The 22,435-nt window shown below is 36.8% G+C and overlaps 1 protein-coding gene across 3 annotated transcripts in view; it reads right to left on the reverse strand.

Moving 5' to 3' along the window:
- The window catches only part of LOC113107538 (potassium voltage-gated channel subfamily D member 3-like), a 90,446-nt gene continuing 68,011 nt past the window's right edge, over positions 1–22,435 (reverse strand). The window contains exons 3-8 of one of the 3 annotated variants that reach the window (XM_026270130.1): positions 17,650–17,818; positions 7,509–7,607; positions 5,675–5,707; positions 5,476–5,568; positions 3,905–4,149; positions 1–3,004 (exon numbers count right to left, since the gene is read on the reverse strand). In XM_026270130.1, coding sequence (XP_026125915.1) covers positions 2,800–3,004; positions 3,905–4,149; positions 5,476–5,568; positions 5,675–5,707; positions 7,509–7,607; positions 17,650–17,818 — 844 coding nt within the window. In that variant the 3' untranslated portion in view covers positions 1–2,799. Of the gene's footprint in view, positions 3,005–3,904; positions 4,150–5,475; positions 5,569–5,674; positions 5,711–7,508; positions 7,608–17,649; positions 17,819–22,435 lie in introns of all 3 variants that reach the window. The other 2 variants (XM_026270129.1, XM_026270132.1) reach the window with 2 other exon arrangements.

Below are 22,435 nucleotides of genomic sequence, written 5' to 3' on the forward strand. Positions count from 1 at the left end.
TAAAACCCTCAGATTAATGCCACCAGAGCTGCATGTGGCTAATGTTAATAATACAAAACCCAAAGTGACAAAATGGTATTGTGGCAAATAATGTTTTCAAATTTTGCTTTGATATGGAATGGTTTATATATATGAGATGCTGAGATAAATTCATGTTTATGACGGCGTCTGAAAGGCCCAGACCCCCAACTTATCTATTTGCTGTGATGTCATATCTAAACTTTATTTCATCTCCATAATATTGTTATGAGTTTGTGATTTCATCATTAAACTGTTGTTAGCTTGTGGTTCAGCATTGTCGAAGGAACGAAATAAACAGCAGATGTATTTGTGGCAGATACAATTCATTTATCAGGCGTTTCACAACTGTGACACAAGACAAGATCATAAATAATATTTAACATCTGACAGTGAACAGGAATCTGCTGAATAGAACAACAAGACTATCTAAAAAAAAAAAAAGGAAGCGAAAGAGTTAAACAAGCACAGACACACAGAGGAAGAAAGAAGACCCTCAACAGGTATGTAGATGCGCACATACAGATCTCCACTTGGTAGGCTAATATATTTAAAACAACTAATTCATCTGAAGGAACTGCACAAATGAATTATTACAAAGCTGTTAGGATTCTAGAGTCACTTCTATTACATGATGGTTCTGTAGTGTCCCCTGCTGGGCTGGAAGTAAAGACGAAGCAAAAGAAAAACTCCAACACATTACTGCTCGCCAATGACCACAGGTGATCCAATACTCAACATTTATTATCTTAAAATTTAGAATATATTGGCCACGCCTTCTCCCCCCATTAATTAAACATTAGATCATTTTTTTAATCTATTATGTACACATGGAAATCACTAAATCACAAAGGGACCAAACATCATTTGGACCATAAAATCAGATCATTAGAGATTTGCTATGGATTTTATGTACAACAAACAGGAAGATAATCATCATATGAACACATGGGCCATCAAAGAAGATTTCGGTAAGAACGGTGTGGGCCGGATACCCTGATATTCCTAAATGTCACAATGTGCTTTTCCCTGTAATACTGGTGTCATGTCCAACTCGTGTTTGTGTAACTGGACTTCCACTTCGGCTTTAAAATTCAAGTATAGGATATGCATCTGTTATGCAATTATTTAATCGTATGTTTCTTTCTGGAAAATATGGCTTATTCTATCTAAAAAGGGCCAAAACAAGATTAAATATATGGATATGAGGTCTAGTGTGTGTTTCATTGCACTGAACACTAAAACTCTGGCCCTGGAGCAATAACGTCCTGAGGGGAGGGAGGGATGGAGGGGGCACTTTCTTTGTATGCTGGTGTAAGAGGCACAAGTGAGTGGGGTTGAAGGAGATGGGTGGGGTTTAGAGTCCTGGGATCGGGGTTATGGTACAGAAAGTGGAGCTCTGGGGATCATGCGGTTTGCTGGCAGTGAGTTGTAAACGACAGATGAAACAGGGATTTTCCACTGACAACCACAAGTTTTCTCATTGGCAATGCCATTCTTGTGAACATGGCTGACAAATAAGGACAAAGACAGTAAAGGAGGGAGAGAAAAGAGGTGGAGAATATCTCTAATTGATTCGCACGGTTGACAGTTTCTCCTCTAACAGCAACGTTTGACTGGAAATCTAGATAACAAAAACATTCACTGTTAATGAAAAACACAAACATCAAAAGTTTCCTACCCATGTAGTTTTACGCAAACTAGACACATTTTTAAATACCCATTGAGCGATAATGACAATAACACTTAGATCAGAACAACTACAGGAAGCAGGCCAGCAGTGGACAGAGGAAAGGGGCGGGGCAGACATAAAGGGGCGGGGCGGACCAAAAGGGGGCGGGGTAGGCAGCTGCTCTGGTTTCGCCAAACAATGGCTAAATGTTACAAAATATTCTATCAACAATATTCACAGTTAAACCAAGGCTTGATACACATTGTAATCACAAAATCTCAGCGATGCCTTGTGCTTGTAGTCACAGAGTTTTGAAAAACACTCATGTTTCTTCTTCTTCTCTCTCTCTCTCTTTTTTGGTTCTATATTACATAGTAATGTCTGATAGGTCACAACTAACGTTACAAAGTCGGCTCAACGTTTTGGACTCAGGGAGAGACAGTGGCTTAAAGAAGAAGGAAACTCTCCTTCCTCTGAGAGGCACGAACTGTGTGAGAGGCTGAGAGTTTGAGGGACAATTCAGTAATTCTTACACACATGCTCACACACACACACACACACGGGGCAGAAACATTCAAGTTAGACCTTATTCTGACCAATCACACATATTCCCAAAATAAAAACTTAGCACAGTCTAAGAAACGCTGTCACACTCATACGGTCTCCAACCTAAGAAGATTTTCTCTTATCCTTTAGGAATTTACTCTAGATCAAAATACAACTCAGTTGGGATAAAGAAAGCCGAGGCTTTGAGAGGCTGTCTGCGATGTTGGAACAGATTAACGGACTGATAATAAACAAACAGTACTCACGGATGAAAACATTCAAAATAATAATTAAAAAAACAGTAGGCTATATGACCCAACAGAAAACTAAGAGGAAAAAGAAGAAATGTTTTATGCACAGTGACACCCTCATCTATATCAGTCCTGATGGAGAGTGATCGAATACTCATGGCTGTCCTGCTTTGCTTTCGCCTTCTCTCTCTCATTTACACAGACGCATCGTTGTTGATCTTCTATTTCTTTTCAGAGTCCGAGTCCGTGCACTCCTTCTCCCACTAGGGGGCAGGCTACTCATCAGTTTCTCTTCCTGAGTTCTGTTTTCTCCTACAGCGCAGAGATTTTCACCACATCAGTGCCAGGGTTCGGAAGAGGCGGAGCGTCGGGGTTGGGAGGGGTTGGGGCGTCGGGACTGGCTCGATAGTTGTTCGAGGGAGGGGTTGGGATACTGATGATTGCCGTGGTAACCAGTCCACTGCTCTTGCAGTTCAGACTCCCTGATTCATCCGACATCAGATTGAGACTGGAACGACTGAGACAGAGAGAGAAAGAAAGAGACAGAGGTCTTAAAACTCTTTTCATTCTCTATTGTTTATTTAATTTGGCTGCTAACTGTTTATTAAACTATCTATTTCATTATTATTATTATTTGAAAATGTGAGTTTAAATTATACATTTTGAAACGTTAATAAAATGGCAGATTCCTTAGATTTGCTAAGGTTAATTTCAAAGGAAGCATTTGATCATAAACAATAATAAACACATGTTTTGCCTTATCTGACAGAAATTTGAGCTTGATTGGAAATGATGCATCAAATATGTAGTTATATACATTTTAACCCTCACCTTCTGTTGAGACTGACTTTACATGTTATGCTTTGGGCCCTATGAGACCCTAATAATAATATTAAAATGGTTTATGTTTATTTTACCCTGTTTAGACTGTCCTAGTTTTTTAAATTTAGAAATTAATATTTTCACATAGTTTAAGTAAGATGTAAAGTCCGGATCTGTGAAAATGGCAAGCAATTACAATTATACATTAAAAAGCATTTTGGAAGGAGAAAAATGATGAAGGGCATGGTTATTTGTTTTTATTATTTATAACAGACGTCATGTGACATTTATAGTCACCTTATTTTGTAATGCAAAAGTAAGATATCTTCTGTGAATGAGTGAGACTTCTGTTTATTACTGTGTGTTTATGGTTATGATAATACATTAAAATTATATGATAACAAATACCAGTTTGTAACATTAAGCCGTGATAACAAACAGTGTTTTGTACAGCAGTCACAAATAGCTACACCTGATCTAATGTGAAAACAAAAAAAAACTAATAACAAGGTGGAAAATATAAAAAAATGGAAGTCTTTTAGCTCTAATAAACATCCATCATTTGAACAATGTTGTGCATAAAATGAGTGCTAACCTGGTGTTTAGTGGTTGCTGTTCCCCACACTGGATATGTAATGCGCTGAGCTCCTGCAGGTTGTGTGTGTGTGAGTGTGTGTGTGTGGCACTGAGAGGCTGCATGCTCTTCTTGGTTCTCTGAGAGCAGCAGGTGCCAGTGATGCCCTCTTCACTGGAGAGAGATGGACTCTGCGATGGGAAGTTCTGTAGTGCTGTCTGCAGGTACCCTTGTTCATACAGCCGCTCGTCCACAAACTCATGATTCTGTTCACAGAAACACAAAGATTATTGGTTTCTAATGTTTTATTTACTGTCAAAAGCATTTTTCTCTTTTTCCCTTTACTTCAAAGACTTTGCAAGCATGTTAAACACTTAAATAGAAAGAGAATATGAAACAGCATTGATGCATTTTTACTTCAGTGTTGCATAACAAATGAGAACAAATCAGAATCAAATCAATTCATTTTTATGTCAGTTACATAAGAGGAGTTTGTGGATGTATTATTAAAAGCATCTCTAAAGAGAATATTCAGTGGTTATTATTGTAGGGTGGGACTTGATTTGATTGAATTGGCAAAGTGTGAAACTACTAGATATAATATTGGTTCATATATTTTTTTTCATGTCCACATGAAGGGAATTGCAGAGGAAGAGAAAATTATTAAATTTTGATGAAAGATTATTAAAACAAACCTTTTTTCTATTGTCTTAGACATGACGCAATAAAGCATAGTCTCTAGAGCAACACCTAGCTACATTTTGTATGTCGTACCTCTCTTTAAATATCAGCCTTGTGTTTTGTGTAAAGATATTTTATTTATAATTAATATATATAAATAGTTTTATTGACATGGTTTTAATTTAACCTTTACATTAATTCAACTCCAAGTTCTGTGTCATTTACAATGTTACAACTTTATTTCAAACCTTAAAGCAACTGAAAAAAGTAGTCGCTAAATTTTTTTATCTATAATTAATTTGCTGTAGAGAGGCTATTTTCTATAGGCTATTATGTATTTTTCAATGTATGATGCTTGGATTTATTCGATTATCATAAAATTATACTGCCTGTTTGTTTTTTGAAAAGGTTTATTATTCATTCATTTGTTCGTTCGTCTATTTAGCCGCTTGTACATCACTTCTGCGGCGTTGCGATGAAAAGTCCCGTCCACACTGAAATAAAATTAGACCGAAATAATCGTGAGTTGAGGTGTGATTGATTGTGGGAGTTGACAAACACTGGATTATACACACACACACACACACACACACAAAAACTAGGAAAAAGCAATTAACTATATTTCTCCTTTTAGTATTACACACACTTAAGTATAAAATTAATTAAAGTAATTAAAAAAAAACGAGCCTACATTTATAAAACTGACCTGAGATCAGCTAGACGCTTGTTAATGGGTTCACCAACACAATGGCATCTAGTGTGAAGTCTATGAATTTTGAAATGTTTTGAAGTGTCAAAACAATATTATGATGCCTTGTTTGTTGCAACCGTGTGGCATGGCGAGCTCAAGCACATTCTGAACCACTGATTCGAAGCAAAAGATTTGTAAAGTTACACTACTTCTGACTGACCGTGGTCTTCTCCAGGCAGTGCAGAAGATGGTGATGTTGACTCTCCAGCAGAGATGTGGTCTTCTTCAATTGTTGGTCCTCCTCCAAGGAGCCCTGCAGAAACACACACAGACATTCACAAAATTTTGAAGGAATCAGCACATTTCATGCGTGAATAATGAGGAGAGAGGGACAGAGTGTGTGTTGTTTGGCTCAGTACCTGTGGTGAAAGTTTCATCTTGTAATAGGGGAGCTGCTGTTGTGTAAGAGTGGGAGGGAAAGACATGGAGAGTGGTTTACTGCTTTTGGAAGGAACTTCATCCATATCAGAGCAGTACAATATATCATCCATAATTTAAATAAACAAAGCTTGAGAGAAAGGAAAGACGAGGGGCCTCAGAGGATTGGGGGAATCAGAGTGATTCCACTTTTCTGTTTCACAAATCCATTGGTACGTATCCTAAAACTCCACATATCTGTCTCTTTTATTGTAGAGCTTTTGCCTGGGAGCTTGTGCTCGCGTACTGGGCCCTCCGGCTGAACGCACATACACTGCTCCACATTTTCACCACTTCCACAACGTTTTAACATGACGCGAGCACCAAAATAACGTGAGTGAGTCAGTGAGTGATGTGTGGGAGGAGAGAGAGACACAAGGAAAAATATAGGAAAGATATTGATAGAAATGAAGAGAGAGCAAAATTAGGCGTCTTACAGTAACATACCCCGAGTACTCTTATTCTGAGCAGTCTGCGTGTTTGCATGTGATCTGCGTGGTATTTATGAGCGATTCAGACAGGCTAACCTAGAAGCAGCTTCTTCAGGCTAGTGCAAAGTCAGACCACTCTTGTGTGAATCACATTAAGAAATCTCAATTTAACCCCAAAATCAATGGACTTCAAGAAATCAGGAAGACAAAGCCTATTTTTAGGGCCGTTTCTAATTTTTCCATTGTGACATTATTTTCATGACAGTTAAGCACATTTTCCACCATTTTGAGTGTTCTTGTGTGATTCAGCCACAAGAGCCCATTTTTTTGGAGAGGAAAAACCTGATGTGTATTTTGAACCCTATATTTTTTTTTTGCTGAAAAATTTACTGAAAAGGAAAGGAACAATTTTACTGTTTGGAGACTATGTTATGTTTGTAAAATTTAATTGCTTATTGCCCTTTCTCTTTTTTTAATATGTTCCGTTGATCTGATCCAGCCTCAGTAGACTATTACTAGTCTAATATTAATTGCATTATTACATTTTTTTTTATTTTTATAGCAGGAGTCTAATTTGTTGTTGGATAAATTGGATACAAATCTTTTTTTTTCTTTTTTATAATTACATCCAGTATTAAGCATTTATATATATATAACAGTTTGGAGGACTTTCAGACACAATAAATGAAGCTCAATTTTGTCAGGTGCCCTTCTGCTTCTCTCTCTGGACCTCTCTGAGGGTGTTCTCTGAAACTGGTTAGCTCTCTTTGGAGTGGCCTGCAATCTGTCTCCGTACTCGCTGTTCAATCTCAGCATGTTCCTCGCTCCTCAAATGAATTCAACGCATTCAGAGAATCGCTGCCTTCTTTTTCCAGGAAGGCATTTTATAGGAGCTGGACAGCTTCAAACAACCGCAGTAATAAAGACCAGATCTCCCTTTCTCACACATATGCTCACAGCCTACTCACTGATGACGGTGTTTAGCAACACTTTAAGACATATTCACATCAGTCCATCACTCTGTCCTAATAAATTGGATGTCATTGAGTTAATTTAGCTGATGTTTGTGCAAATATACAAACACAAAATCTCATAATTGCTATTAAGTGCTGAAAATTGGATCACCCCATGAGAATCTTTAGCTTTACACATCTTTAAAGCAAAACAACCTGACACTTTTATCTGTGCACTAAAGCACTGTCTGCAAGAGTTCTTGTTGAAAACCATGCATAATTTATGGAAAACAAAAAAGAAGTCAAACAGAAACAAAATATGGGAAAAAATGAGCATGAATGTGTGTGTGTTTGTATTTGTGAAACAATGTGTGTGAGTGTGTGTTTCTTACCGTTAGCTCCAGTGATTGGTTGAGCCCATTCCGTTTGCTATGCGGGAAGGCGCTAGAGCTGCCACTCTTGGTAATTCTCATTCGGGACAGTCGGGCTTTCTGTCAACACACATACACAGAGGAAGTTACAACTCAGTCCACATCACAAAGGTCTGTGTTTCAATCTGATCCCTGACGAAAGAGCCATTCAGATCAAAGTACTTGAAGAAGCAAAATGGATTTTCACATAGATTGCTGTCCGTCATGAGATGATGAAAAATTTAAGTGGCTTCAAAAAAGTACTGAACCAATTCCTGACAGTCATGCAGTGGAAATGTGCACATATCAGGGGAGAAGAAAGCGGTTGCTTGCTCGCTCTACAAAGCATAAAAGAATGGTAATTTTGAGAAACGCAGCTGTGTAATGGTTAATTACAGTAAACGTCTTGTGTAATGCTGAATTACGGTTAGAGCAGCTGTGTAACGATAAATGATCGAGCAGCGGTGCGCATTCCCTCAGTCTATGTCATTTTTATAGGCACAGCATGGATGATGGGTGGAAACCAGCAGTCAAATCCTCCGCAGAACATCAAATTTTAATATTTACAATGAATGAGAGTATTTTAATCTCCTCAGATCCAGAGGCATCAGATGATCTGATTTGCACTCTCATTCTCTCGTCATCTCATAGAAAACTGATCCTCTCTTTCATTTTGGCTCCCTTAAGATGTAAGAAGCTTTATTGACATGATAAAAAGGGTTTACGTTGGCAAAGCATTAATAAATATGATGTATACACTAGATTTTTTTTTTGTGTGTGAATGTTTTAGGGTGTTGTGCCTGGTTGTTACTTGTCAGGGTGTTTATTTGTGGTCACTAAGGATTTCTGACTGGATTTTAGTGAATTAATTTGCAGTTTCTAGATTAATGTGGTTAGTTTCTTGGGTATTTATAGGTTAATTTAAAAGAGCCCATTTAAATCTTTAAATTATTCTTGTTCTAGTGGATTGTGTTGCTCCTTAATATTTACACTAGCTTTGGGAGAGACGAGTAGTATAGACTTTTTGATATGATCGACCCAAGTACGAATCCACCTTTTGCCGAAATAATTCTTCTCCCTTTTCACATCACATATCAGTTCAGAAAGGCATTTATTTTCAATAAAATGAAGGAAGTAATTGAAAAGTGGAAAATAAAGTGCCTTACAGGAGTTTATGGGTTAGGGGTAGGTGTAGGAAGGGCTTTATTGTCCAAAGAAGGAGGCATCCATTTAATAAGTTTAATGAAAAATTATAATTTATACTCAATACGTTATTATTTTTTAATGCACTACAATACTGAGGTGTAAATATCTACCTCTTGTACTAAATAGTATAAACAAGTTCAAGGTCAAGTCTAACTAATCTAACTAAAGCCCTGTCCACATGGAGAAGCGTTAAGCTGTATACTATTTTTTTTTTTTTCGTAATGGTGTTTTATCCAGACCGATCCAGTGTTTTGGGAACCTGAAACTGCTGTTTTTTTTTTTAAACGGGACCTAGAGTGGATACATTTAAAAAAAGACACCCTTGAGTTTTCATCTGTACGGCCAATCAGTATATTTTATATCATGTAACAGCAGCAACAACATGAAAAAAAAAAAAACTGAACGATTGTCTTTTTATGAACTAACATTAATAAATGTATCAAACATTCTTATATTTAAATAAAGAGAAAATTAACTAAATTAACTTCAAGCCGAATGATGCACAATAATATAAAGTATAATAAATGTAATTAATTTGATATCTTTAAGATTATTATTTTTTAAATAAATCTAAAAAACTTTAGCAAGGTTTATACCTAAAGCAAGAAGAAAATGTGCAGCTAAAAAAAGAAATCTTGCTATCATTTGTCAGGCAAGAAAAATTATCGAAATATCGAAACTTTTCTAAAAGGAAAAGAAAAAAGAAAACTTGATTTAAAGCTAAATTATGAAGGACAAAATAGAATATTACATGTAATCTGAGACATGATTTATTCTTATGTATAAATATAAATAAATATCTTATATGTAAATATATCTTATATGTAAATACAAATATATATTGTTTTAAAGGAATAGTACACCCAAAAATGAAAATTCTGTCATCATTTACTCACCTTTAGGTTATTCCAAGGCTGAATTTCCTTCTTTTGCTGGACTCAAAATATATTTAGAAGAATGTTGCTTATATATGTTTATTCTTAACATATATAAGCAACAAAATATATCTTCTTCAGTGTTCATCTGAAGAAAGAAACTCATATCGATTTGAAACAACATGAGGGTGAGTGAATGGTGACAGAATTGTAATTTTTGGGTGAACTATTCCTTTAAGAATGTCTCGGAGAAGATGATAAAAATGATTTTCTTATTTCCTGCAGGGTGGTATTAGTGTTTTAATAATCTAGCTGTGTTTTCATTCTCTCAAGCACAAAGACGCTTTTGTGTGGCCCCCATCAGGTGTGTAATAGGACCATGTAGCTTGATTTTCTTGTTCATGAAGCTTGTCATCTTCACACACAGGTGGTAAGTGTTCATGGCATGGACTGTTAATAACACAGCTAAATGCTGGATTTCAGCTTCATGGGTATAACAGCAAAACACTGCAAGTGTTTTGCACACCTATAGTCGCAGTACGTTGTGAATAACACCACCTCTTGTCCACCTTTAGGTGTCATCGGTTTACCCACCACAACTGATCTAGGCCAATTGGATGCTCTTTCCCAATGCGGTTACACAAATGCATTTCATCCCAAAGAGGGTTTGTATGCTTGTGTGCATTTTTAAATTATTGAAGAGGAACAAATTGTGTCTCAATTGCATCAGAGACCTCGCTGAGATCAAACTGGTATTCTGATGTTCATTAATTTCTCACATACACTTGAACACGGATTGAAAGAGCATACACCATCATTAAAACCCTCACACGCAAACACACACGCGAATCCCTGTGGGTGAGTGGAGTGCCAACTCTGCTCTTTTCACAAGAGATTGCCATCACATAATGGAATCAGTTTGGGCCTCTGAGACCGTTTGTGTTTCCAACAAATGCTGCCACAATTTTCAGCTATCGCGAAAAAAAATGAGGGACATTTTTCCTGGGGATCTGCCCCTGCAGAACGTGAGATGGGGAACGGCCCTAGTTATGCTGAGGTTCTTTATCAGTGTGACACAGAATATTGCTGCTGAGAACTGTTGTTCAGGACTAGGCTGAAGCTACCCGCACTGTGCTGAGATCAGATAGGCCAAACAATGCAGCAAATTCACAGATTACATTTCAGTCATACACATTAAGCCCTCTGTGGCACACAAGTCTGCTCTCTGATTTCATCAGGAATATTATGAAGTGAATGGCTTTATGAGGCAAATTTGTGGTCTGTGACCAGTTTCAATTCACTGTAATCATATCAAAGTGTTCCTGTTGAATTTAAAAAAAAAATTCACACTATGTATTCAACAGAAACATTAAAAAATTGTTTTATTATATGTTCAGAAATAATGTGAGGAAAATACTTAAAAAAACAATAACAATAAATGTTCTGTAAAAACAACAGCAGCTTTCAGCCTGTCACCATGATGCAAACATGAAATATCAGACATACAGTAGTAGTTCTTCACAGGTTTTGTCTTTGATTGTGCTACTTTTCCATAGTTTTTTTGTTGTGCTCGCATCTCTTGTAGTGTGTCATACATGAGACGACATTCTAAAAATGCAGCACTCAAGTTAAAAAAGTTCTAAAATCTTCTAGCATGTTTTTCCTATTCCACTGCCCGCATTTCATCTTTGCAACACAACAGTGCATTCTGTTTGAATGGTTCCTAGCAATATCAACGTATCACACGTGAAGGATTAATCACGTGCACTGTTATGCAGTTGGATCGTTCTTTTCTCTTTACTGTTACCACTGACATATTGTCAAATATAATGTCATATAATGTCTATCGTGCTGATAATATGCTTTTTAAAGCGATATCGGTTTAAACTCCTGATGTATGGTTTTCTGAATGCACACATTTGAAGCACTCGAACCGAAAGCATCTGTCACACGCTAAACTAATTTCTCTTTCACACACAAGTTTGTTTCAAAAAACGTGTAAGTTACAAATACACATTAGGTTATGTCATATGATTTCTTTTCCAATTGTTTAACTTCACATGTTTATATTAGATTTGTGCATTAAATGAGGGCATTTAACACTCTAGCCTGAAGATAAACCTGGCGGATTGTGTGCAGCTCAATCAAGGTGGGGGTCTCTGTCTCTACAGCAGTGTCCGTCAACAGTTGTAGACGGGGCTTGTAAAATGTGATGTCATTCTGTGAATGGCTTGTTTTGAGCCACTGCTTATGATCTATGTTTTTTTTTTTTTTAAAGAGTAGGTGAATTTTTTATCATTATAGGGTGGTTGAGTACAAACACTGCCAACACATTTATGTTCAAGTAAAAAGTAAAATGGAATTTTGCATAATAGGGGCTCTTTAAAAGATCAGTTCACCCAAAAATGTAAACATTATTGTGAAAATTGGCAAGTTTATTTATATAGCACATTTTGTACACAGTGGTAATTCAAAATGCTTTACATAAAAGAAAGTAAAATAATAATAGTCACAAAAATATAAAAAGGTATTTATAACCGATTTAAAAACTGATTTAAAATGAGTTAAAGACTAAGTGAATAAGAATAAGTGCAATAATTTTGGGTTGCATAAAATAGTGCAATTCATAAAATACAGTGCACCGTACTCACCGTCAGATTGTTTCTTTCTTCTGCTGAGGACAAAAGAGTGGGTAATAAAACCATTGCTGGTTCCCATTGACTTTCATAATATGGAAAAAAATACTATGGAAGTCAAAGAGTTTGTGTGTGTGTGTGTGTGTGTTCAGCAGAAAAAGAAACTCATACAGGTTTGGGACAACCTTAAGGGTGAGAGATCTAGCCCTTGGTGATCTATCCTTTTAAGTGCAATATACCTTCAATCTCTACCCTCCAGCAGAATCAGCCGAGTTTTTCATTAAAGTTTGTGCTCAAGTGTTGCTGTTTAGTCCCACAGGATCAGATTTCTGTGGAGTGGAAGAGTGTGCACAATTGAAACACGTAGACGTCACTGTGAATAGGGGAGATTTCAGAATCTTACACCTTGGATTGTGATTGGATGGTTTGATCATGTGTCACAGTATTTAATTCCCATTATAAATGAAATTGTTACCAGGGATGCTGTCTAGCATGCGCCATGCACAAGTTGTTTATGCCTGAAGCATTGGCTCTAGTACAAACCACCAAAGACTGGTGCTGAGAGGCGCTTCCTTCATTGCACTATTCTGTGAAATGACAGGCAGCAGTGCAGAGAAATAACAACAGTGAGTGAGAAGCCGGTGCTTGTCGAACTATACATTTGCTGTACCCTATACAGTCACGCTGGGCCTAGTGTGTCTCAATTTCTATATGCTGTACTTACGCATATGTGTTTTTCTGCACAGCTTGCAAGAGTCTCAAGATGCTTTCAACTTAAATATAAAATTAAATGGCATTTATTTATTATTATTATTCATTTTTTACGATATAGGGAATACAGTGAAGGGCATAATTTTATTTTAAGAATTTTACTTCGCTGTTGAAGGTAGTGACCAAATACTTTATTGCTATAAATGTCAGGAAACATTTTTTTTTTAAATGTTAAAAAAAAATTAAATACTTCCAGCTTGTCACTGAGGCGAGGAATTGGTTCTCAACCTTTTTGACTCCAAAGCCCCCACAACATTATTCAATGATGCAACACTTCTAGTTCCTGTAAATTACATGTGAGCATTCCAAAAGATTTAAGAACTTCAATGTTCTTCAAGGTTCAAACGTTTTTTAACCAGTTAATTTGACTTTTCCAGACAAGAGTGAACATGACTTTTCTAGATAAGGTTTAAGGATAAGCTTCTGTAAAAGTTGTATTCACAGTAGAATATTTTAAGACTTGGCATAACTAGAAAAATATAAATTAATTATTATGATTGCATTTACATGGCTTTACCAAGTCTATAAAAATAACATTTTTGAAATTAGGCAACCTCATGCAGGTTCTTAAAAAATATTACAAAAAGAACGATACCCAGAGCTGCAATATAATTACAAAACTGCAGGACCTGAACAAATCTATTAATCAGTTCAATGACGTCCATAATACCTACATCCTTTTGCTTTACTGTAGTTTCTACAGCCGTGGAACAAGAACATTGACAGAAATGGTAGCTCAGGAAGCTTAAGTGGATTATTTATGTCAATTAAACAAAATCCCTCCATGCTCTCTCAGTGTTTGCTCAGTGCAGTTCAGTCCACAACAAAGAGCAGATATGTTAGATGTCAGTGCTGTAAATACCATTTTGAAGAAAATTATATTGTGAGAGGCTTGTTGTGCTTGCTAAAGTGTTTAGATTATTTTGTAGACTGCTTGGGTTCTTTTTTTAGTGCAAGTCTGTGGGATTTTTTTTGTGTGTTTTATGATGGCTTAGAGAAGCAATAGCACTTCTCCTTAACAAGCAGAATGATTTGAAGCATTGTTCATGTCCGTAGCTCAAACAGAGCATGGCGAGTTTCGTGTCAATCAAAGCTTAATACTAAGAGTGGAAAAACCTTGCCATAACATTCACCACTATGTAATGCTGTTAAAATCAAATCACAGATAATTTGCACTGTGTGTGCATGTAAAGCAAGTACTGAATTAATAATAAGTCATTAACATGCAGTGAAGTAGCACAGCTAACACTTCTATTCTCAGGACTAATAATTCAGCCCCAATTACTAGACCAACTTTGATCAAAACTCAGACCTTTGTACCAACCATGAGAGTTTGAGCATAATGAGACCATTGAGTGATCAGTCATGAAAGAAGTGTGTGATGTCTAGGAAATGGTCTGTTCTTTTTAGTTTGCTGGCTGGGCAATTTTGCATTAGTTATTAATAAGCTGCCCCGGTATATGTAGATTTCTGTAGTCCCTAAAAAAAAAAAAAAAAAAAACCTGCAGCATGTTCGTGAGGTGAGACACAATCAGCCAGAGGAACACTAAATCAGCGTATCAAATCTGAAGCTTTCCCACTTTGATCAAAGTTTCATTAAGCTGATGCTCACTTCGATGGTTCTGCATCAAACCCAGCTGTCATGTCTGCAGTGTTCTTAATTCAGAGTCTTCTGGAAAGCCCTGGGGCGCTCTAGAAGTAGGCTAAAGCCCTTGAACTGAACAAATCTCATCAGGCCAGTACAGATGTGGCAGAAACCGATGATGTTGCGCTCTAACAGGTGTCTATGCAACACTGGAAAAATAGTTAAAGAGGTAGTTCACCAAAAAATGACAGTATGAAAAAAGTTTTGGAATGACATTATGGTGAGTAAATTTGGACAAACTTTGAAAAAATTGACAAAACGCAGTCACTGGGGCAGTACCCTTTCAACAGGTACTAATATGCAATGATATTTTGACATCATTTACTCACCTTCAAGTCATTCCAAACCAATATGTTTGACTTTCCTTTGTAGACACATAGTCGTTTGAATTGTAATTTGGACTGTTGCTTAACATTTGGAGCCTTATGGGTTTAAATCTGGCCTAGATTGTGACCCAAATATTTAACTGTTGATGTTGTTATTATTGTGATGCTATTATAGGTCAGTAAATGTTTTAGTGCTGCCATAACAACAATTAGTAGATGGTTATAGTAAACACACCCACATATACATATAAATGCACTTCTTCTAACAACCCCACATATGCATATTTTGTTTAACTGCACATGATTAGGAGAGCTAATTCAGTTCTTCAGTTCATCACATACGGATTGGGATGAATCTAGAGTGCATCCAGTAATATGGGATCTGTAATATTAAAGTTTGAGGATGTTTCAGTAATAATGGTCTATTGACTTGGTTTATTAATACAGATACATGGTTTTGGTGCAGTATCCTGCTGTTTTTTTGGCTTCTGGGGGACAGGTGAGAAGGACGAAGGTCACCTCCCAAAAGTGACTGCTGAAATAAACAAACCCCTCCCCACAGGTCTCGTCTGGGCGAGCTATTTGTGGAAGGACTGTCATTAGGATGAACATCCCTACTGGCTCTCTTTCTCTCTCCATGTCTTCCTCTGTCTCTCTCACATCCCCTTTGGACAGTAAGCACAGCTGTTCCTGTGGTGGAGGTTAACATGGGGCTCGAGGCAGGTTCGTGCACTTAGGCCACTCTTTTATTAGTTAACCATGGGATGTGTTTAAACACCGACCCACACACACAGAACACATTTTTGAAGATGGTCCTAAGAGGTTTGGTCGCATCTGGCAGCTTTAGTTTGGACTTGAAACTGAACTCGCATCCCCTGCGGCTGTGCAGAGTAAGGACAGGAAATGTTTGGCGACGGATATTTCACTTCAAAACACGGTTTAGGCTGATCCAAGTTGAGATAATGTGCAGACCTGGCACTCCTGCAATGTGAAAGCAAAGAATTCTGGGTAATAATCTGCTATACTGGATAAAGTTTAAATTAACACTAAGTAAAATGCTAAAGCCACTGGGAATCTTGCCTGCGGAGACAAGGCAGCCCTTTAAGCCCACCCAAAACCTTAGCATACATTAATTCCTCATTTGCATATATTAAATCCATGACTGCGAGCATAACATACCACTGAGTGCAGGAGCTGACGTCTCTCTCTTTGCACACGCGGGATGTCATAGGAGTTGGCTTGGTGTTGTTTTTCTGTGATCAAGCTAATCTCCAGTAACATTCGCAATTATTAGCATAGCAAAAGCAAGCTGAGAGGCCCGTGGTGATTTAACAGATAATTACACCCAAACTAAATAACCTTCAGAGAGAGATATAGAGACATTTCGGAGGAGGACAGGGAGGGATGGAGTGATAGATGGATAGATGCAGGGCATGTAACCCTGCTGGGATCTCATTCAGAGTCTAGACTCAATCTTTTGACGCCATGCTGCCATTAAACAAGTGACAGGTCATCCCTTCATTCCCCAGGGGAGAAGAGAAAGGCTTAATTTAACATTAAGGCTGTTTGTTTGTGGTGTTATTTTGTATGAGGACGGGAAAGGATGGCGGAGTAGTACTATTATCCTTCATGCACCCGGAAACAAACAAGTTTAATAACCTTATTCATCAGACAAGGGTAAAGAGCAGCAATATGGCTGAGTGAATATCAACTGAGAAAAGAAATAAAGAGCTATAAAACACTGGTGGTAAGACAAGGCGATTGCAAGAGAAGACATTCCCCTCAACCCACCTCAGCTGCTCAGACTATCAAGCTAAAAGTAGATTTGGGATTTTCTGCAAGGCATTATGTATTTTATTGTGAAGCAGGTATAAGATCATCAGTGCCCTGGCAACAATAAAAAAAAAGCCATGTTAGTACCATTATATTTTTTGATTCACCTTGATAAATACCATGGCAAGTGAATATGGTCATCATTAACTACCATGGGATATACAATAGCGTTCAAAATGTTTGTTAAAAAAAAGTTTTTGGAAGAGGTCTCCTGCATTTAAATCGTTGATGTGAAATATTATTACAATTTAAAATAAACAATCTATTGTAATATCTTTTATAATGCAATTAATTCTGTGATGGCAAACCTGAATTTTCAGCAGCAATTACTGCAGCCTTCAGTGTCACATGATCCTTCAAAAATCATTATAATATGCTGATTTGCTTCTTATTGCTTTCAGTGTTGAAAGCAGGTGGTTTTTGTGGAGATTCTTTGATGAATAGAAATAAATGTTTTTAATGTCACTTTTGACTGATTTAATCTATCTATCCTTGGTAACCCCAAACTTTTGAATGGTAGTGTATTTTAGAGTGCCGTCTGATACCGTCTATCTATCACTTTACCAATGCCGCCACAGGGAAATGACATCTGTCACCTGATTTTACCCACAAACCTCATGTCATTTCTCCACCCTGGACTAGCAGCTTTCAAAACTGCTCTTGGGACTCTAAGGCAATCACTTATATTTATTTAATCATAAGATGGAAAAGGATATAATGTAATTTAAAAGGAGCAATAAACAGAGGTAAATATTAGTGACCTGCTTCTCAGCCAAAACAGTTTCGGTCAGAGGAGTCAATTCCCCTCAGGAAGTTTTGAGCACCACTAACCTGAACTTTCTGAGCCCGGCGCTTGTCAGCTCTCTGGTTCTGATGGTAGATGCGGCTGAAGTTGGAAACGATGACGGGAACAGGCAGAGCGATGACCAGCACCCCACTGAGAGAACAGATGGAGCCAAAGATCTTTCCTGCTATGGTCTTAGGGACCATGTCTCCGTATCTGCAAAGAAATAGCAAGAAATAGAGACATTAACTAAAATATGCACAAGCTGCTTTTACACATGTTCTTTCAGGCTAGCAGCAATAAAAAGCAGACAGATACATTATATCACACCTACACAACTGTAGCTCCTCATACTAATTATGTTCCATCTGTTTTTATTATTACGTTCCAAATGTAATGAATAATCACCAGCTCTGACTATGGTTTTACTGACAATTTGCACTTCCAGATGCCACCCTGTAGACAAAGCAGAAGAATTAGTGTGATACTGACATTAGAGGTGCCAGATATTAAATGCAATGAATTATTATTGAAACAGGAGGTGACAGAGGCATCCGTGGGACGACACTTTTATTGGAATATCCATTTGTTTAAAGAGACATTAGTCTGCAAAGCTGTTTGTTTGGAAAGTCCTTTATTTTGACAGCGAATTTGGAAAGTCTTTTATTTACTAAACAATTTGTTTGGAGAGTATTGAAAACAGTTTGTCTGGAGAAAGTTTTGATTTTTTTTTTTTGTTAGTAAGCCATTGTTTGGAAAGTTGTTTTATTTAGAGATCAATTTGTTTTCTTTTTATTTAGAGATCAAAGTGTTTTATTTCAAAAGCTATTTGTTTGGAAAGTTATTTCATTTGAAAGCTGTTTGTTTGCAGAGTCATTTTTTTGTTCTCTGTCCCAGAGCCATTTTTTTTTACAAACAAAATCTTTGTCTAATGAGAGAGGAGTATAGATGGATAACATGTCCCTCAAGATGAGGCCAATACTATCACCATGCTGTGAACATCTTTTAAAAATGGGATGAACTGAACAGAACAGGAGCAAAAGCCAGCAGAGAATGACAAAGTCATTTAAGATGTTTAAATTACAGCATTTAAATCCCTCAATCCAGTGCTCTGGCTACTTCAAGGACATCAAATACAATTCGATACAGTTATTTAAAATGAAAATACAATTACACGCACCACTGTAGATCTTCCTCTGGCTTACCATCTGAATTAAGGCAGTGAGAAGTGGAAGGAGTTTTTTTTTTTAGATAAAAAAAATGATTAACCAAATGTCTATTCAAACAAATTTGGTTCAAGGTGGCTTTAGCAAAAAGGAACACATTAATTCAAAAAGCTACAGACTGGATACTGACAGAATACTAGCACAAAGCGAACAAGAAAATAAAAGACAGACACCTGGTGGAACGGAAACAATGTAAACAACCATAATTTACACATATGCATTGTTTTAAATACATATGTACAGATGCTTAGAACTGAAACAGTTTTATTTTCAGCTAATCCAAGTCCATGCAGTGACTTCCAGTGAGGATTTAATTAACAATGGATAATCCTGTTCCTTCATTAAATTAACTTGGTGCAAGTGAGGCACAATTCAAACGAACACAATCAGTAAACATGCAGCCAGCCGAGAATTTGTAAAGAGACACTAAAGTTGGAATTTAAATGTCTCAAATAATAAGAATAGCTCATTAGGAAGCAATGCTGTTGTGGGTCATTAAAGTAGTGAAAGAAATATTCTGGGTTCAGTACAAGTTAAGCTCAAATGACATACAATATCAAGGTTATAGTCAAATGGGAATGAATTAAGGGCATTTTTGGAGGATTTTAAAGGCAGAAATGTGAAGCTTACAATTTGGTAAATGCTAACATCAAGATTGTTCTAGGTTATAGAAATTATTCTTCTGTATTTGACCTGTAGAGACATTCTTGGCATTTTTATGGTCATTTTAGAAGTCATGCTGCCATTAGCAAGTTGTAAAGTAAACATTTATACAAAATAGCATTATGTGGATTTACTATTAAAACAATATTTTAACCTCACATATTGGCCCCATTTACTTCCACTGTAATTGACTTACTGTAACCCAGATATTCTGCTTTTTTAAAGAAAAGGAGGGGTAAGTCTAAATGAATTTTTGTGGTAATCAACATTATGCCACAAGTGATGCTGATTGAATTTAACTCGAATTGAACCTGGAATATCACTTGACATAAGGGTGCTACTGTTCACAATCACATAAAAGCCCTCCAGTCTGACAGTTGAACACAAGTTAATCACCGTAGGCCGATGAGGGATGATTCAAAGAACTCTAGGACAAAGAAAGGGCTTATTCACAAATCTGTGCTATTATTTGTCTTATTTTTGGAGACACATTTAACACTTTCCCAAACTCATTTCAAAACTCGATTAGAGTGTCATTCTAACAGGACTGGATCGTGCCCATGTGGGAATATTTCTGAGTGAGAGATCTGAGCGTGTGATAGTGTGTTATAGAATCTAAACTAATTTACACTTTACACATGCAGCATAGATGAAGACAATACAATATGGGACACAAAGATGATATACACACAAAAAAAAAACACAACTAAACACCCAGCAGGACAGAGTGCTTAACAGGCCAGACTACACAACTAGAGGCCAAACAAAAGCTCCCTCTGGACTGAGTTAAGGATTACGGCTTACTTCTAAATAACCCCATGTATTCTATTCTCATTCTGCTTTGATCTAAGAAGGCAAATGTGTGTGTATCTGTGTGCCTAGCACTTTTCCAAATTATCAGGAAGTGTATTTTGGACCTGAACAACCTGGAGCGAATCACAGTTTGAGAGAAGAATCGCACCTGAACGGTGTGTTTACCCCAAAAGACAAAAGCCGTAATTGCTTGAAATGGTGTCTGTGTGAAATATTCAGAAGCTGGGATTGGATACGTTAACACAGACAGCAGAATTCAGTTTTTATTTCAGTGGCATATTTTCTAACATAAATAAATGTCATATTAAAGGCGTTAATTTTGAATTCCATTGCTCAGAAATAATATCACAGAGTACTGCATTTCAAAGAGGCATTTGTAATTCAGCTAAATGAGAAAATTGGTTAAGGGTTTCAATGCATTTGCAAGCCATTGTGTATGAGTGCATATGCTCAAAGCAAATGCGCTTTGATGTGAAAAATAGACGTGCAGGCTCTGGCGGCTGATGCGCTTGTGTACGCCGTTCCTTCCATGTCTCGCTTAATACATACGCAGAGACGGTTCAAGTATTTGAGGTTTCTGATTAGGCCGTTGCAAGAGATTTAATGGTGTTTGTAATCAAGGCTTTGACCTTTATTCATTAAGCTGAATCTTAAATGGATGAATTAGACGATTAGATCCTCAGCCATGTATTGATTGTAATCAAAATGCAGTATGCAGAATACTAGCTTGTGCACATAGAAAAACCTCATCACATGTAATCTTTTTTTTTTCTCTCTGCTTTCTCTACATTCTTCTCTGATCCTGAAGTGTATCAGCCTACTGAGGTTTATGCCATATTATCCATTTATTCTACACCTTCCTATCTGCTTTGGATCTGACTGAAAGTGGAATATTAATGGAAGAGTGAAAACAAAAGAGAGAAACAAATGAGTATTGGTTGTTTTGACTGTCAGAGCAAAGTTATCCACATGCTACACTGAGCTAGATGTTTGTTCAGAGAATTCACTGAAGTTTTCTTTCATTTATAGAGCTAATAAGGAGCTCTGCTCCTCTTGACATCAGGGGACTGATTCAAACCCAACTCAGGATCACAGAGAAGTAGCTCACATTATAGCTTATTGTGTCTGTATAAAGACAATAATGGGGTTTGGTGCAGACTCCAGCTGGTAGATGCCATAACTACACCATTATGGGGGCACAAAGGTTACGGTGTACACTGATGGAATTTTTTTTGTAGGCAATATATAAATTGTAAACATTATGTTGTAGTAGATATATAAAAACACTACTGTTAAAAAAAACCTGCAGTCAGCAAGCTCTTTTTCTCTGTAATGCTCACCAAGGCTGCATTTATTTGATGAAAAATACTGTTAAAAAAGTAATATTATGAAATAATGTAAAAAATTTGTTGTTTTCTATTTTAATATATTTTACATAACATATTATTGTGCAGTTGTGCTGCTTAATTTTTTTTTTTTTTTGTGAAAATCTTGTATTTTTCAAGATTCTTTGATGAATAGAAAGAATAGCATTTATTTAAAAATAGAAATTAGGCTAGGTGCAACACTTTTAAAGATATACAGCTTTATAGTTGTAAAAAAGTAAAAAGCTTAACTTTTGAAGTTGGATTTGGTATTTATTGATCTTTATCTTGTTGGTGAATAATCAAATGGCATTTGCAGGTAAAAAAAAAAAACACCTGCACCTCCCACCTGTACTATTAAAAAAAAGTTAGCAAAGTTATCTTCATATTTCCTGCTGAGTAACAGTCAAGGACAGCTCCCTCCAGCTATTATAGACCTCCTGTGTCTCCCTGTGTGTATTACAGTGTTTAAGATGCAGGAATCAGCATTTAAACACCCAGGTGAAGGACAGTTTCTCTATAACAAAGTTACAGCAGCCACATTATTCATGATTTTGAACTGAAACCAATGATAGTGCAGCAAAAAGGACAGATTTAGAACCAAAGAGTGAGAGTGCAAAAAAAAAAACAAGAAAAAAAAAACATATAATGCTGAACCCTTGCAGAAGTTGTTCATATCTATAAATTCGTTCCTTGCCCTTGAAACAGTCAGTCCATGAAGCTGCATAGCATATCAAAAGAGAAACCAGAGGATTGTGAAACAAATC

This window comes from Carassius auratus, chromosome 8, assembly GCF_003368295.1.
Source record: "Carassius auratus strain Wakin chromosome 8, ASM336829v1, whole genome shotgun sequence".
Taxonomy (NCBI): domain Eukaryota; kingdom Metazoa; phylum Chordata; class Actinopteri; order Cypriniformes; family Cyprinidae; genus Carassius; species Carassius auratus.